We start from the raw sequence: 16028 nt of genomic DNA on the forward strand, positions 1-16028 counted from the left end.
TGATAATGTTGTATTAAATCACAAAGTTATTCTAAATACCGGCAGAAGTGTAAATGGTACCACCCACAGAGTATCCAGAGTTACAGCTATCAAAACTTGGTGGTGTGAGATGCGCGTAGGGACAATTTTCATTTGAGAGACTAAAAGGTTCTTGAAATAGTAAATATTTACCTCTGGTGCAATGTAGTCTGGAGTGCCACAGAAGGTCCTGGTTGTTACTCCATCTAACATGTGTTCTTTGCACATTCCAAAATCAGCAATTTTAATGTGTCCTTCTGAATCCAACATCACATTATCTAATTTCAGATCTCTATGAAGAATCACAGTAATTTAACGTTAATGTTTAGGATCAACTAGGGCCAACTTATCTACTTCTGAGTCTAGGTGAGGAATACGTGTAGCTGTTTGGGGCGGAGGGGCCAGGGGTGCACATGCACGGCAGTCTACGGTCTGGAGGGAGCCGGGCACCTCACTGAAGATATATAAGAACGACCATAAGCCCTGAAACTGGACAATTAATGAAAAGATAGATGTGTATGACCATGAGCACACTCACACTGAGGCTTCTGAATGTGTAAAACAATGAAACATCACACAGGAATGCAGAAGATAATGTTATACATTTTCAAGGTGAGTTAGGCAGAGCACAGATGTCAGAAAAGCTCAGGTGAAACAGTGGCTTCGGTTTACAGCGCACCAGCACCAAGGCAACAGACAGATCACTACAGTGATTGATTTTTATAAAATGTTTTAAAAAAGCCCTGAAAAGTTAAAGAAACTGATGCTTTCAGGATTTTAAAAATAGTTCAGAAATTGCTTACAACAATTATACTCACCTATAAATAATCCCTCTGTTATGGAGAAAGAATAACCCAACTGAGATCTCAGCTGCGTAGAACCTGTATGAAAAAACCCAACAGATTTCATATTGCCTCATGATTTCCTTCTGACAAAATACTTTGGAAATGCATCATGGTAAAGAATGATAGTATAATAGCATATAAAGTATATAATATATAGTGTGTGCATATATATATAAAAGTATAAAAATATATATTACAGGCAGATGACATAAAAGACACCTTACTTCAATTTTACTTTAATAGATATTTCAAGTATTTAATGATAAAATAATGCAGAACTTAAAAAAGATTTGAAAATGTCTCCCTAGACCACAAAAAGATGGTGCAGCTAGAGCACAGCGTTTTACTGCGCTGATCTGACTCTGTTTGCAAAGGTCATTATCTCTAATCACATATCAATGCTGATTTCAGGATGCAGCTCAATTTACATTGCAATTCATATGGCATGAAATAATTTGCAGAAATAGTATTCCTTTATACAGGCTGTTAATGGATTAATTACGTAAAGCTAATTCAAATGATTACCATATAAAATATAATTGCTGAATGTAGTTAAAGGATATATAATATTGATGGATGTTTGAAGCCAGTTGCTGTGGAACTGTGCAAATTATATGCAAGAGGATTATTTAAAGATGAGATTAATTTTTAGGCTAGCATAAGGGAAAGGAAAGCTTAGCTCTGAAACACTTGATCAGAGGTGTTTGTGAACGCCTGTGCCTGAAGATGCTCCACAGGCGTGAGCTGTCATAAAGCACCATAGTTTTCAACGGGTGTTGGCAAGTTACATTAGCTGCGAGTCACGGATGATCTGACACCACCGAGTTTTTATTCAGTGAGTTGCTGAAATTCTGTTCTGTATCTCAAATACTTATATTTAGAAGGCCTCTCATTTAAACAAGCCCTGATTACTTAAATTGAAATGAGAAATTATTTTACCTGAATTCTTAAAACAGTTGGTCACACTTGATTTTAAGTTTCATTGGTAAATGATTTATGAAACACTAATAAATGGTGATGAGATGTTATAAGCGTGACTAAAATGGTACTGATGGATCTATTCACATTTGAATATGCTACAGATCATTATCAGTTGCTCACTGATATGCCAGATGTACAATTACATAAAAGGGATCATGTATATAAACAACTTCTAATGATTTATTAACTCCTCACAAATAAAATGTCTACAAAAAAGTGGGATCACAGAAATTCTTATAAGCTATACACTGAATTTATCTTGTATAAACTATAATTTATATTGCGATGCTGAGTCTATTTGTATTGCCTTTCCCTATAACATTAATTCAGACTGAAATGTTCTACTCACTTTTTTTTTTAATATTTGCTTTTTAAAACAACACCAGAATACCAAGTAACATCTTTAATTTCCTGTTGCCTTGTTTAAATTCTTGTCACTTTTAAAGTAGGCATTGCATGCCTTTGTTCGTGCTGTATTTTTGAATAAAAAGGCGTAGCTACCATTGCTCTATGTGTGCAAACAACATTTGCAAAATAAACTTCAGCTTTTGGGCAATCATAAGAGGCCAGCCTAGACTTCATACTGAACCCGGGAAGACGCTACTAGATAGTGTGATACAGAAACCTAATCCTCTTACAGTGTAAAATTAAGATGATGACATGATTTAAACATATAAACATGAACACTCACACTGCTTGTGGCTCCTTAAATTTTCCTACTTGCTGGATGTGATACATGAGATCACCACCATTCACATACTCCATAACAAAATACAGACGGTCCTAGGATAAAGTATTAAAGACGCACATAAATACATTAGAGAAAACATCAGATATGAATTGATCAGCAAAAAAGTCACTAATATGTTATTATAAAGCTTTTAAAATTATTAGGACCGGTTGTACATTCTGGCAAAATTGATAGATGAGGAAATGGGAGTGGAATGTTTTATAAAACCTGCAAGAGTAAGTGACTGATGAGATCTCTCTAGATTTGCCAATTTTAAAGACGCATTTTTATATATTATTTGTCTACAATGGTTCCCGTAATTATTCACATATGGTTCTGTCTGAAAAATCTGTCTCTCTAAAAATAAATGTAAAAAAAAATTAAAGATGGTTGAAAATTCTTGCTTTGAGGCCATTTTTAATCCTTCCTAATAAGTTTTCCTTTGGAAGATGGGAGGTGTTAATAAATATATTTTTTTGATTATTAAAAAGAGGCAAGAAGAAAAGTAGTTGTAGGGTTTACAAAAGATTCTGCTGGAACCTCTACAAGTGACACTAAATTAAGTTCTCATAGGCACGTATTTCAGCTAGAGGAAGATGGCAATAAGGTATTTTAGGGGGAGATTTTTCTTGCATAGTGGGGACTTTTAAGGGCCATATCCAGGTATCTCAAGTCAACCATGACCAGAACATATTTGAGTGCACTTCAGTAGTATTTTCCCACCCAGTGACCTTCAAACAATACGACTTAAAACAGTAGGTCTGTCCCCCAGTTTTCAGAGGACTAAAACTAAGCTCTTCCAAGTCACTTCACTAAGAACACATTGTTTACACCCTACAAACATCTTTTATTTAGGCTGGAGGATTTTGACCACCTAACGTTAAAAATTCTGGTGAACAACATTATGGCAAACTTACTATCTGCAGTTATAAGATGATCCAGACAGCATATCAGATGCATTAATAGTCTTCCTCCCAATTATGGAAGACATATTTTTGGCTTCCTCTGATTTTCCTTTAGTTGTTTTGGACAGAATCATTACCCTGAAGTATTTGTAGAAAAGCTCTGATCCAATATTCTGATGGGAAAGAGACTCATTACAAAGATGCTCTAGTTCAATCTCTTTCCTTCAGCATGGATTGAAGAAGAAAGTCTCCAATCGCCCAGCAACTATGATTTCAGAACATTAACATCCATTTAAAAGCTGTGATTTCCTAAGCTGGGTCCAACAGACAAGCTATGGGCAAAAAGTTTAATTGGCCAGGTCGGATTTATAAAATTTAGACTTTTGTATGAATTGTCTTACTGTAAAATCCATGGCAACAGAAGCCTGCAGCTAAAAGCCCTAACAAAAAGTAATCAATTTTTCCTATGGTCACACAGTTTGTGCCTTTTCTTCTCCTTAGTATACAATTCCTCATTTTTGTAGCTAATATTAATCCTCCAGAATATTTCATAGCACCAAGTGCAAACCACTCAACTCTTAGGAAAACATGAAGTAAATCAGGCAAAGCTGTTAATGATTTATCTAGGCCTTTATGTAGCTCCACTGCTCTCGTACATGATAAACCAAAAAAATTATACTGCAAATATACTAAAAGCCCCAACTTTTTTCCTCCATTCCCTTTAGCCAGAAAACACTAGACATTTGTACTTTTGAGATTTTACATTTAAAATGTAGCTGCTCAAAAGAAAGATAAGATTGAACAAAGTGCTTTTTCATTTACTGATGACACTAAGCTTTTTGGTTACTAATGAAATTCTATAAAGATAAAGAATTAGAGGCAGACAGAAGTCTATTTCTCACCAGGACCTCTCTTACCTTATTACAACAATTTCATATTATAAGTAGGGGCAGGGAAAATATTTTAGAAAGCAAGAATTACCAAGGGCAATAGTTCCCAGATTAACATTTTATTGTGATTAACTGTGTCTGCAAATCTGTTGCATTCAGGCCATTTTCTGCTCAGAGATTTGTAGACAGTAAACGGAGTTTGAAAATGCCTCTAACAACACAGGCAATTACGCTGTGAAATGGTGACGGGATGACATGGCTTGTTTGTGGAATATTACAATGTTATTACTTCAAACTAACTACCTGTTGTTTGTTTGTTTTTAGATTAAAACCCATCAACAATGTAAGAGGTGAAAAGTGTGGAATAGTCAAGTGGAAAAAACAACATATGTCCTTTCATCACCCCATTAAGCAACAACCCACCCCTGGAGCACAAGTTCAAGGCCATTGTCGTAAGATGGCTACAGGGTGAGACAAGAAGAGCCTTGATTTCTTGTGAATAAAGCCCCTTACCCAGCGTGGAACATTTGGAGCTGGGTCACTAGTGTCAGGGTGTACCCATGCCCACTCCGAAAACCAAAGGCACACTGAGCTCCAGCTGCCTACCACGCGGCTTTCCGTGTCATCCAACAGACCCGTACGGTGCTGCTGGATTGTCTGATCCACCTTGCAGTCTGTCTCTGGGAGACGTTTTGCAATGTGATGGGGAAATGTCCACTTCACATATTTATCAGGAAGGAAGAAAAAACCCCAATGCTTTCCTCTGTGCCAGGAGTGCCAGAAAACCAAATTAAATCCATCACCATTGATTGATGACTACTCACCTCACGATATAACAACAGCCATTAAGACTTCTCAAGTACTATCCTCAGATCCTTAGAAGTATTTAGAAACCTTTGGGAATCTGGGCTTAAGGCTCTGACTTAGCAAAGCACACGTTATTAAATTTATGAATTGTCACGTTGGCCTGCTTGAATTACTGTATGAAGAAAAATCTTTAAACCTAGGTTTTATGTTTAAAATACAAGGGGTGATTACATGGGGTATATCTCACTTCACCATTTTCTCTGTGCAGAAGCTATGATATATAGGTAGGATGATAATAAATGTTATTGAACTGATAAAACCCATGACCATATAGTATGGAAAGCACCAGGGTGGCAAGAAAGACAGAGCTCACGTACAACTGTTTGGAAACAAGAGTGAAGCTGTGTCAGGAACGGTGGTTTATCTTGCAATGCCAGGACTCGTTTTTCAACCATTGTACATTCAACATCATCATCCTGAATCACCACATCTTTTTTCAGTATTTTGATTGCATAGAGCTCCTCTGTCCCCTTCCTGTCTGCCAGCATCACCTGCACAAAGAGAAACAACAGGGTGAAAAATCTTCCTACCTGCCAAGGAGGGAAGGTGACTCATATGCCCGACAATTTGTATAGATGGCAATCCAGCTTTTCCTTTTATTGGTATAGACTAACTTGATCAAAACTCCAAAAATATCATCATTACTCACCCACTGCATTGAGCTGTACCAGTCATTTCAGACAAAGCCTGTGCCAAAACCCTCTGGTTAATAGCAGGCACATTGCCAACGGGCTGATAAAATGTTAAATCCCAAGGGACTTCTTCAGTAAAGGGCACTTTATCATGTAAGTGGTTGTTCAAGCAGACAGAAAAATAGTAGTCCTTTCTTTCAGCTAACATATTTCAAACAAATATATATATATATATACACACACACTATTCCTGTTTTTTCCCAATATTCAGCCTTACCAATGTTGGTGACTTCCAGAACTGGCAGAGGGACCTAGGTAGTAAAGCCAGAAAAGTAGACTTAATTTCCTTGAAACTGCCGAGAAGTGAGGATCTAAAAGTCAGCAACTCTTTCTTACATCCTGCCCAACAGTCTGAGGTTTTTTTTAATTTTCGTATTTTCAAGAAAACTGCCCAATCATGACTGAAGCCTGCTAGTCCTTAGGGAATCACCCTACTCCATGTTAAGAAATCTTCCCTCAAAAATGCACACCCTTTTGACTCTGGATTTTGCTTCTTAGAGAATTATTCATTCATTCTTCCTCAAGAAAAAAAAAAAAGAAAAAAGAATGCGAGTAGAATAGTTATCAAGAATTCCTACCTTCCCGAAGCTCCCCTTTCCAAGAACCATGAGAAAGTTGAAATCTGTCAGCTTCACCCTGTCCAGATTGTTGGATGGCACACTTGAGTTCTTGTCTTCTGTTGGAGTAATGACTTTGTTACCAGCTGGCCCAAGTTTGGCTTTCTGAAGAACATACACACACATACACACACAAAAACAGGAAAGTAAGAAGAGTAGTAGCCTGTTTTCTTGGCAGAATGGATCATTGGGTGAACGTTAGAATTGGAGATGACCATATTGGAGGTGGCATTCCCAGGAGAAAGGCTGCATAACAAAATTTGCACAGACACAACTTCAAAGACTCATTCCAACAATACTTTTGACATTATTGAGTGAATCAAAGTGGAAAATTGTGTTCATGTATAACCAGATAAAAGCAGATAAACTTATCTGGTTAGAAGAGCAAAATCAAAGCAAAAACCAAAGCCAAAGAAAAAAAATCACTTATTTTCATGCCAAAAGCAGGCTTATCTGGTGTTTTTGTTTTCAAATACAAAAAATGCTTTTCAAAAATATCATGCTATAATCTGCATAGGGAATTTTAGGATATAAACAGTCTCTTCAATACATTCACTTTTAAAATGTAATTCTTCAAGTCACTGCATAGCAAGAGTTAGGAAATCTTTGACATGCATTAAGAAAAATAACCTACATTAAAAAAAACCCACAACACATGAGAATTAATGCAGATGAACATGGCCACTTTCAAACTAGCAATACAATCAACTTTGATTTTCAATCAAGTGTTGATCTGGAAAATGGAGGAAGGGAAATATTACATACAAAGGCTCTGCCTTGGCAAGACAGTCTGGCTTGCAGAAGGTTGCAACAGTCTCAGTATTTCATATGAAACATCATGTAATTGCTCAAGTAAGTTGCATTTCAAATCTCAAAGTTAATAGAAGAGAAAAAAGTAAGACTCACCGAAAGATAACGCAGGCTACAACATAATAACCCTCTTTTTCTCAAAATAATCCCATATACCGGCAGAAGCAAAGCCAAGAAGGTTTAATAATACTTTGGGATATAAGTGCTTTCCCCCCATTTATCTAGTGTGTTGGTGTGGTAAATAACCTCTAATATGGTTAAGTTACTTTGTGCCATTGACGTATGCTTGACATTTAAGGATAACTACTTTTCTTACTGCACTGCAAAAGGACAGTATTTGCATATTATCAGTGTTTTACAGACAAAGAAAATAATAGAAATTAAAATTTATTCAAAGTCACACAATAAATCACCTTAAAAGCCTGGCCTGGCATATACCTTTGGCAGCCTCACTGGAAACTGGAAGATACAAACTTCCTCCCCCTCCAGACAAGTTTGAAACCATAAGATTGAAAGGGCCGACTCAATTCGTAGACTCCAGCCCTGTACAACTGCAGGCAGTAATGTCAAGTAATCCTCTGATAAAATAACCACACGTCGCTTGAAAAGCATAGTCGGATTGGATGAGTCTTCCTGCAACTTTATAAATGCAGAAAGTCTTATACTCTGCCACACGGATATGAATTTTGGCTATTTTGAGCTCTTTTTTATTTATTGTAATACAGCTTAAAAGGTGGAATTTCTTCCACCACTGTTATTACTTGCTTGCATGAAAGCAGCACTTGGAGATGCTAATCAGGATCATGGGCTGTGCAAACCTTTAGGAAGAGCCATTCCTGGGCCTCAGCCTAAATCCCTGATTCTGCAAGGGATGGCCCCTTGGCAGATCCAGCTGCTGGGATAAATCCAGTGTCCGGAACGGAGCTCTTTGTCGGGACAAAGCTCTTTTCAAGGCCACAATACAAAAGTGAGCCATAAGCAAAACAAGTGAAAAAAGAAAAATCCTAATACCCTTTATTTGTACAAGCTGAAGACATGGTTTAAAGAAGGAGCTTTGCTGGCCATGTCTTTGTGATGCTCTCGCATGTGGGATCTCAGATAAAAGATCCCGCTCTTGTGATACAAGAAGCAATTTCAATATCCGCCTTTTCACCAAGTAAGAGAGATCCAAATCAGGCATTGAATGGAAAACACTCGTTTTATTTCTTATATTTCAAACCCACCGGGTAGGTTGTCGGCAGCCTGTTTGAAAAACGTATCTTTCGAAACAACAAACGACATTTTGTTCCAAGGCGGTTTGTTTCTGCGGGTACAAACCTGCCGCTGAGGCAGGGAGTGCTTTCTGCAGTGCTGCGATCCCAGGCTCGGGGGGTGAACAGCACCTTTTCCAAAAGAAAAAGAGCGGCAGACTCATCAGCGGGCTCCTGTGCTCTCTGCCGGCTCCCGGAGCCGAAAGCACCGCGCTCGCTCAGATCAAACACATGCGAGATGAAATTGTCAGGATCTGAAGGCGGCATCTTAAAATAATATTAAAGAGCCAAGCCAAGGCTTCTCTGCACCCTGGCAAGAAAACACGTACGTTCAATGAGCTAGAGACATGCTCTTCTACTTCCATTTTTTATCTTTTTTTAAAATTAGATGTCGCTCTCAATTTGGTAATTTCTTTCTTCATATGGTAGATTTTTAAGGAGACCATCAGGAGCCTCCTGTTCGGTCAGGTGGGCTTCTGCGCCGTCTGCTCCAGGTAGATGGCTAAGGCAGGCAGGAGCTTATCGGACTGCACCTCAGCTGCGAGCGATGCGCGCTGACGGGAGGCTGACAGCCCCAGTTATCGCAGCACTAGTGCTGAGCTATCTCGGTGCGTTAGCCCAGACACCGGTATGTGCAAACAGAGAACCCTGTTGCAAACCTTATCTAAGAAAACGTAGGAACGCGGCATCCACGACGTGCTCGAGAACGACCAGGCTGACTCCATGAAAGCGCACAGACCCAAGTGGAATGGCCTAATGACCTCACCAAATTATCACGACCTTATCAAAGGTCGGTACTTCCCTTCAGCTCGGCCACTGACCGTTTGTTCATGAGCATGCTGAAAAAAGTTTTTCACATTTAGCATGCGAATTCCTTTTACTGCTTTTTTGGCTTAAGTCCCTAGCGAAAATATAGTGGGAATTTCAACGCTGGCAGACATGTACTGGGAGGAAAAAAAAAGGAAACAATAATAATCCAAACCAAAACATTTCACAGATGATCCATTAAGAGCTTCCCAAAATACTACTGCAACATGATTCAATTATGACTTTGCCTCAGGCATATGATTTTGTCGTTGTCTTAGTACTATTTAAAAAAATTTTCAGAGCTACTGCAACAAAATTAGGCTATGGGCATGGAAATAAAATTAGATAAACATGGTCAAGCCATTACAGATGCTACCTGTGCCACCAAGTTTTTGATGGGACAGTAAGACATCTTTACGAAATAAACCCTGAAAGATCTAGTACTTATTACCTGTCTTCGAGAATTAGCTGCTGTGTATATTCCATGTTATTCAATTCACCCTGAAGTACAAACCTAAACCAAAGCATCTCTTATAAGCTTCATGGAAGTTTCTACACTCAGCAGAAATGTCACAACTCATCCCTAATAATTGATGTTGATGGATTTAAGGAAAGCCTTTAACCTTGGCCTTTTATTACAGAACTTAACCCAGAATACGGTGCAAGACAAAAGTATTTCAGAAACTCAACTAATGATTTCTGGTTATGACTAAAGGATTAGGAAATGTCTTCAATATCAAGATTGCTTTACATTAAACTACAGAAAATCTACAAAGTGAGCGAATGTCATGCACCCATGCAAGCAATGGGTGAAGATACAGGGCAACAATCACCTCCTTACAAGATTTAGTAAAGATTTGGAGAAAACATGTCCGAAACGTGCTGGGCTCGGTGGGCATGCGGAGACGACCTCAGCCACCCGTACGCTGTGGTCGGTTCCGCAGGGTTTCCGGCATCTGAGTGGGCCTTCATCTCACCCTCTGGTTGATTATTTAGTTGGCTGTGCCCACTGGAGCTGTCCAATGACGTTATATACAACAGCGATGACTTGCAAACTTTCTTCACACACAGCAATGTTAATTTGTTATGACCCACAGGAGAAATAACTTGCTGAACAGATATTTTGCTAGAAAACCACTTTTCTTCAGCTTTTTGAATACATTGTTTTTTCACATAAAGAACTATTTATGTATTTCAGATACTTCAGACAGGGAACTACAAACTAAAACAACTGCTAAAATACAGTCAAGGAGAGGAGCACAATAAAAATAAATATACTAGAGAAAACATTACATTACCGATGCATTTTAATTTGCATAAATGACATGTAAAAGCACACACCATTACTTTCGCCATCATCTCTGCATCCAGGATTGCCCATGATGAATAGCTTTACTGTTTATTAGACAGGAAGAGAATCTGTTTGAGGCTTATGCTCTGTTAAGGCCAACTTAAGCTCTAAAAATAGGACAGATATTGGATAGAAGTGATTTCCAGAGCTCCTGGGAAGGACTAACCACAGAGGAATAGAGAGACCCAGGGCTCTCTTGGATAGACAAACCGTGTGCAAGGAGAGCAATTTGTGATGTAGAGCTTTACACACACAAAACTGAAGAGCAGGGCATTTGGACCTGAGACACACACACAGATCAAGGCACCCAGACGTGATACCACGGACAGATGTCTTGTCCCCTAAAGCTGACACTGTTAAATGGTGTCCAGATCTTTCTGGATCTTGCACAGACCCATCATTTTTCTCTTCAAGCTCTGGCCTTATAAATAGCCCAAGAAATATATTTTCTCAGGTGTTTACCTAAACAAACTCAGTTTCTTGAAGAGAAGCAGGTTTTCTTACAGTTGGATACGGCTAGAAAAAAAGGAACAATATGGAAAACACTGGGACCAGACAGAGAGAGATGGATCTGAAAGGAGGAAGAGCTAACCAGAATCACAGCCTACTGGTTGCTGTCTTAGAGGAAAGCATATTTCATAAAAAGCAGTTCTAATAGATTTACTTAAAATGTTCCCTATTATTTTGGGACCTACTCATCCTTACAGCATTACAAATATCACAGTTCAAACCATTTTATTGATTTTATATGTTAGGTGTTTGGGATTTTTTTTTTTTTTTTTTTACAATAGCAGGAATGTCTTCGCTTGCTTAAAACTGTCCACAAACTCTTTTACAATGAAGAACCACTTTTATTCAGATTAGTCTAATGTAGGGTCCAATGACTGGTAATACTTATAAATCTTCTTTTACCAGTTGTAGCTGCAGTGCACAAAAATGGGTATTCTAATTTCTGTGTATCCACAGCCAGCATACGTTAGTGTATTCTCGTAAGGTCAAGAACAGGAAACATTCTAACATGCTCTCACCAAGCTCTACCATGAGTTTCATATCTGACACGCCTGGAACATTGCAGAGAGAAAATGCCATGCAGCCAACATACTCTTCCAGATTCCTGGAGCAAAAACAGTTTTGCAACTACAGAAGGGACATAAATTCAAATGATTCATAAAAGTTTATTGGAAGAGAGCAATGATATTTTACCTCTTCCTACAATGACTAAAGTTGAAATTAGCAGAATCTGACTTGAATCCACCTTTATTTTTTAATGGATATTAAAACTTGCTGAAGTTGATGATGGCGTTCCAGGCCCTGGATTCATTTTCAATTTACATTCAGACTGCTTGGCTTAACATCTTTGATAAAAACACAGTATTGTTACAACAACGCCAGCTTGCAGCAAACAAACCAGGAAAACAGTATGTTAAAGATAGATTAGTCTGCACTGGTAGCAGAAGAGTTAATTTTAGAAGAAAACAAGACATGCACATCATCTTACTTCCTCTGGTTTGGACGCACCTTATCTCGGCCAGTTCTTTTACCCTGAAACCACAGGTAAGACATACTTTATATATTCAGCCCAAACACACTTCTTCACACAGTGTTACAGAAGTTACAGTGTGTTACACTGGAGAGTCTCTTGGAATTTGGTATGTGCTTTTTGGAAAAGATATCTCAGGTTTTGCAGTAAAAATGTATTCAATTTATTTTTCATCTAAGTGCAACAACTGGTCTTTTAATTAGGTAGGGAAAAAAAACTCTTCTCCAAACCTTAATGAGGAGTGTGAAGCGAAGAAGAAAAAGAAGTGATTTAGGGAACAGTAATCTATTATTGCACTAAATTTTCAATCGCAGTGAATGTTCCCGTTGAGTCTCTTCAAAACTTTCTTTCTGATTTTTTACTGTGAAGACAATCTAACAGGACAAAACAATAAATTCTGCCCTCCAGTTATTATCTATAGTTCAGAAACTTAAGAATTACAGAGCAAGAAGACGGAATTGGTCATTTTTCCCATTAGCTAATAAATAAATAAAATTTTTGAAGAATTAAACCCAAAAATCTACACAACTCACATTTCTACCCTCAGTCTCTTTAGGGCAATGAGCTATGTATCATGATGTTAGTGCTTTAACACCTTATATCGCTCACCTTCATTATTTCTCCACTGTTGCTGTTTGCAACATTCAGCTCAGTAAGACTGGGCGTGTTCCCATACGGAAAACGAACGCTGGGTTCCAAAACTGCCCAAACTTGCTGGCACACCCTGCCACCCTCCAAGCACAGCTTCAGAAGGGAGAAACCCACATCATTTCCCATGAAAAAATATTCAAGCCAACAAAAGGCCTTGCGATGTGCGGTTCACTAAAGGACGTATTTCTCGGTTGTCAAGGCAACTCGCTCTTAGCAAGTTCACAGATGCCCAGCGGGGAGATCTACTGGCAACAAATTTTCAAGAGGAGAAAGTGATAAACGAAAAAATATTTAACGACGATGCTGAATTCCCATCACATGCGCGGAGGTACGTACACATACAGCACACACAACTCCTGTTTGGAAACAGCACGCTGATCGCCGCGTTTCATCCGTTACTTATTGCCTCCACTGACACCTACCGGGAAAAGAAATCGAGAGCTTTGCTCCCGGCAGCCGAGCCTCCTCGAGACTCACAGCCCTGCTTCGCACTGCACACCAGCATCCTCTCCCCTCCTCTACAGCAGATTCCACCTAGCACTGACTGCTTTGCCCGTGCAGCTGCAATCAGCTGTAAATAGCAAACAAATGATGGAACAAGAGAGCAGCACTGGCTTCAGTATCCATTGCAAAAAAAAAATAATCACCATTTTGATAGCATGAGGGTCAGTCAGCAGTCTAAGGGCTGACTGAGCAGGCTTGCTGCAGGCTTTATCTTGGGTCCCAAAACTTTCTTGAGATCCATGGAGCAGGAATGTCCTCTTGCCAGGATTCAAACCCTCTGCGAAACTCTAACAAACAATCCCTGCTTCTCACACTGCAACAAGTTCTTACCAGTTCTTTGCTAGACCCCAACATGCTCTTCAAATGTCATGGGGTGATGGAACAAGCCATCTCACGCTAGCCCGCCTTGTTCCCCATGTTTCGGTTCCTAATCCTTAAGTTAACACTCCGCCTCTGCGTATCACTTACTTAAAGAAATGGCAAAATAGGTGGTGAGAAGTGAGGAAAGGAACAGTCTGAATAGTAAAGCTCAAGTTTCACTATTACAGCCCAGGAGGCTTTGGCTGTAAGTGTGAAATTAAAGTTCAGTTAAGTCTATCACTGCCTGGACTTTATACAAGAAGCATCACAGCAGCTCTGATCTCAGACAAACCGTAGAAGATGTCCCTGACAGAACTGGCAAAACTCATACTAAGGACGTAAAAAAGAGAAACTGAAATAATTTATCCCAGTCTCAAGGACAAAAAGCCCTAGTCAATCCTGTCCCAGTCATGAAAGCTCAGTGGGGATTTTGATCAACAGGTTGAGCCATTAGCAAGCCTTTAATAAAGGAAATAAATCCAATAAATTTCAAGTCAAAAACCAGAGGAAAAAGCCTCTCATTCACTGAAATGTTCTCCATCATTGTGGCAGCTTGTTTCGTACATTATTGCATTTCCAATTCCATGTAATTATACATGCTATGAAGGACTATCAATTTCCTAGTTTATACAACTTAATTATCAGGATGCTGAGAATTTGAAATGAGAAGAGACCATTTCTAAGCCCCAGCAAGACCTAATACTTCACCAGACTGAGTTTTAAGTTTAATGCCATAACCTAATGCAAGCTTATAATTCATTAGCGGAGAGTTTTGTAGTCATGGAAACAACAGAGAAGAGAAAGTTAGAGCCTAAGCTCTGGATGACTTAGCAGCCCAGCAGCTCTAACCGGAGAGGGGATGGCACGAGAGTTATATCTTGGTCCAACCCGAGCTCGTGTCCTTGCTGTTGCAAGTCAACGGAGGGAAGGAACTTCCTTGACCATTTTACCTGTCTCTCTACAAAACACGTGCTGAGCAATCTGGGGAGATGCTTTTGCATTACATTTCCTGTGAAACAGAACAAAAGACATGGTCTCTGCTTCTTGTGCTTCTTTCCTTGGCTCAACAAGTGCTTATGAAGAAGGCGGCAACACATGGCTTTTCCCCATCTTACTGTGCATTCTCACTGATTCTTATTTGTTCCTTTCAAGAAGAAATAACTAATGAACTAAATTACAGAAATGTATTGCATTAATGAACGTATACGCACATATTCACGCATACAGAAAGGAGCACGCTTGGATTAGACTGCAGCAGACTGAAGATGCCTCCGCGAGACACTGCAGTACAGCAAGGCACGCCCGGAGCAGGGAGGTGCGCTGTACCATGGGCACTGTCAAGGGCTCACGAGGTTTACCCAGACTGTTTTTCAGCCACGTATTCCTTGGTGAAATCGCATTCTAGCAGAACTTCTCTGCAGCAAGGAGAACACTGAAAATACGCAAATAAGCAGAAAGCTGCGCTCATGTTTATTTTCGTGATGGCGATATCACTATGGTGAACTACAACGTAGTTTGTAAAAAATGCAATATATAAAAAAGAAGTAAAATGCTTTTTTACTTCAATAGCTAAAATAGCTATTGAAAAAAATAGTTAGAAAAAAATTCGTATCATTCCCATTGCCAGTAAAAAGTCATGAAGGCAAACAGGATGTTGCATAAAAATATAAATGGGGAGCATGACAAAACTCTACCTGGGAGTTAAATATGGACTATTTTATGTCTTTAGTTTACTTTTCCCCTCAATTCCTCTCCTCCTCCCCTTAAACTTGTGTCATATTTACCCTTTTGGTTAGCAATAGTAAATTTATTTAAAGGATTTGCCTGAAAAAAAAGTGGTGCCATATGTGAAAAGGATTAAAAATGCCTTTTTGCAGAAAGCGTGTCCAAGAACACAGGAAACCCACTCCTGAAGCCCACCCACGGGCTGTGCTGCTGTGCTCGTCACGCAGGAACGACGATATCAGGGTGTACGTGAATCAATTTGGGTTACAAATAAAAGAAGAGACAGCAGTGTGTCCCCCAAAGAATTCTGGATGATTACTAAACCAGAGTTATTTTGCCTAATCCTAGCACGAGCTGTGCGGTTGGAACCCATGCCTCTTCTAACGCCTGGCGGGTTCACAAAATTCATGAGATAATTCTACTCAGTGACTCCGAGGTTTCCACAGAGGTCCGTTTCTCTCACCTAGCATATAAAGTCGAGCATG

The 16028-nt window shown here is 39.2% G+C and overlaps 1 protein-coding gene across 2 annotated transcripts in view; it reads right to left on the reverse strand.

Moving 5' to 3' along the window:
- PRKCA (protein kinase C alpha) overlaps window positions 1-16028 on the reverse strand; it is a 155797-nt gene that overhangs the window by 14275 nt on the left and 125494 nt on the right. For both annotated transcript variants that reach the window (XM_059828371.1, XM_059828372.1), the window contains 5 exons: window positions 6507-6650; window positions 5554-5727; window positions 2536-2627; window positions 837-899; window positions 172-310 (listed from right to left, as the gene is read on the reverse strand). In XM_059828371.1, coding sequence (XP_059684354.1) covers window positions 172-310; window positions 837-899; window positions 2536-2627; window positions 5554-5727; window positions 6507-6650 — 612 coding nt within the window. The remainder of the gene's footprint in view (window positions 1-171; window positions 311-836; window positions 900-2535; window positions 2628-5553; window positions 5728-6506; window positions 6651-16028) is intronic.

Source organism: Gavia stellata, chromosome 22 (assembly GCF_030936135.1).
Source record: "Gavia stellata isolate bGavSte3 chromosome 22, bGavSte3.hap2, whole genome shotgun sequence".
Classification (NCBI taxonomy): domain Eukaryota; kingdom Metazoa; phylum Chordata; class Aves; order Gaviiformes; family Gaviidae; genus Gavia; species Gavia stellata.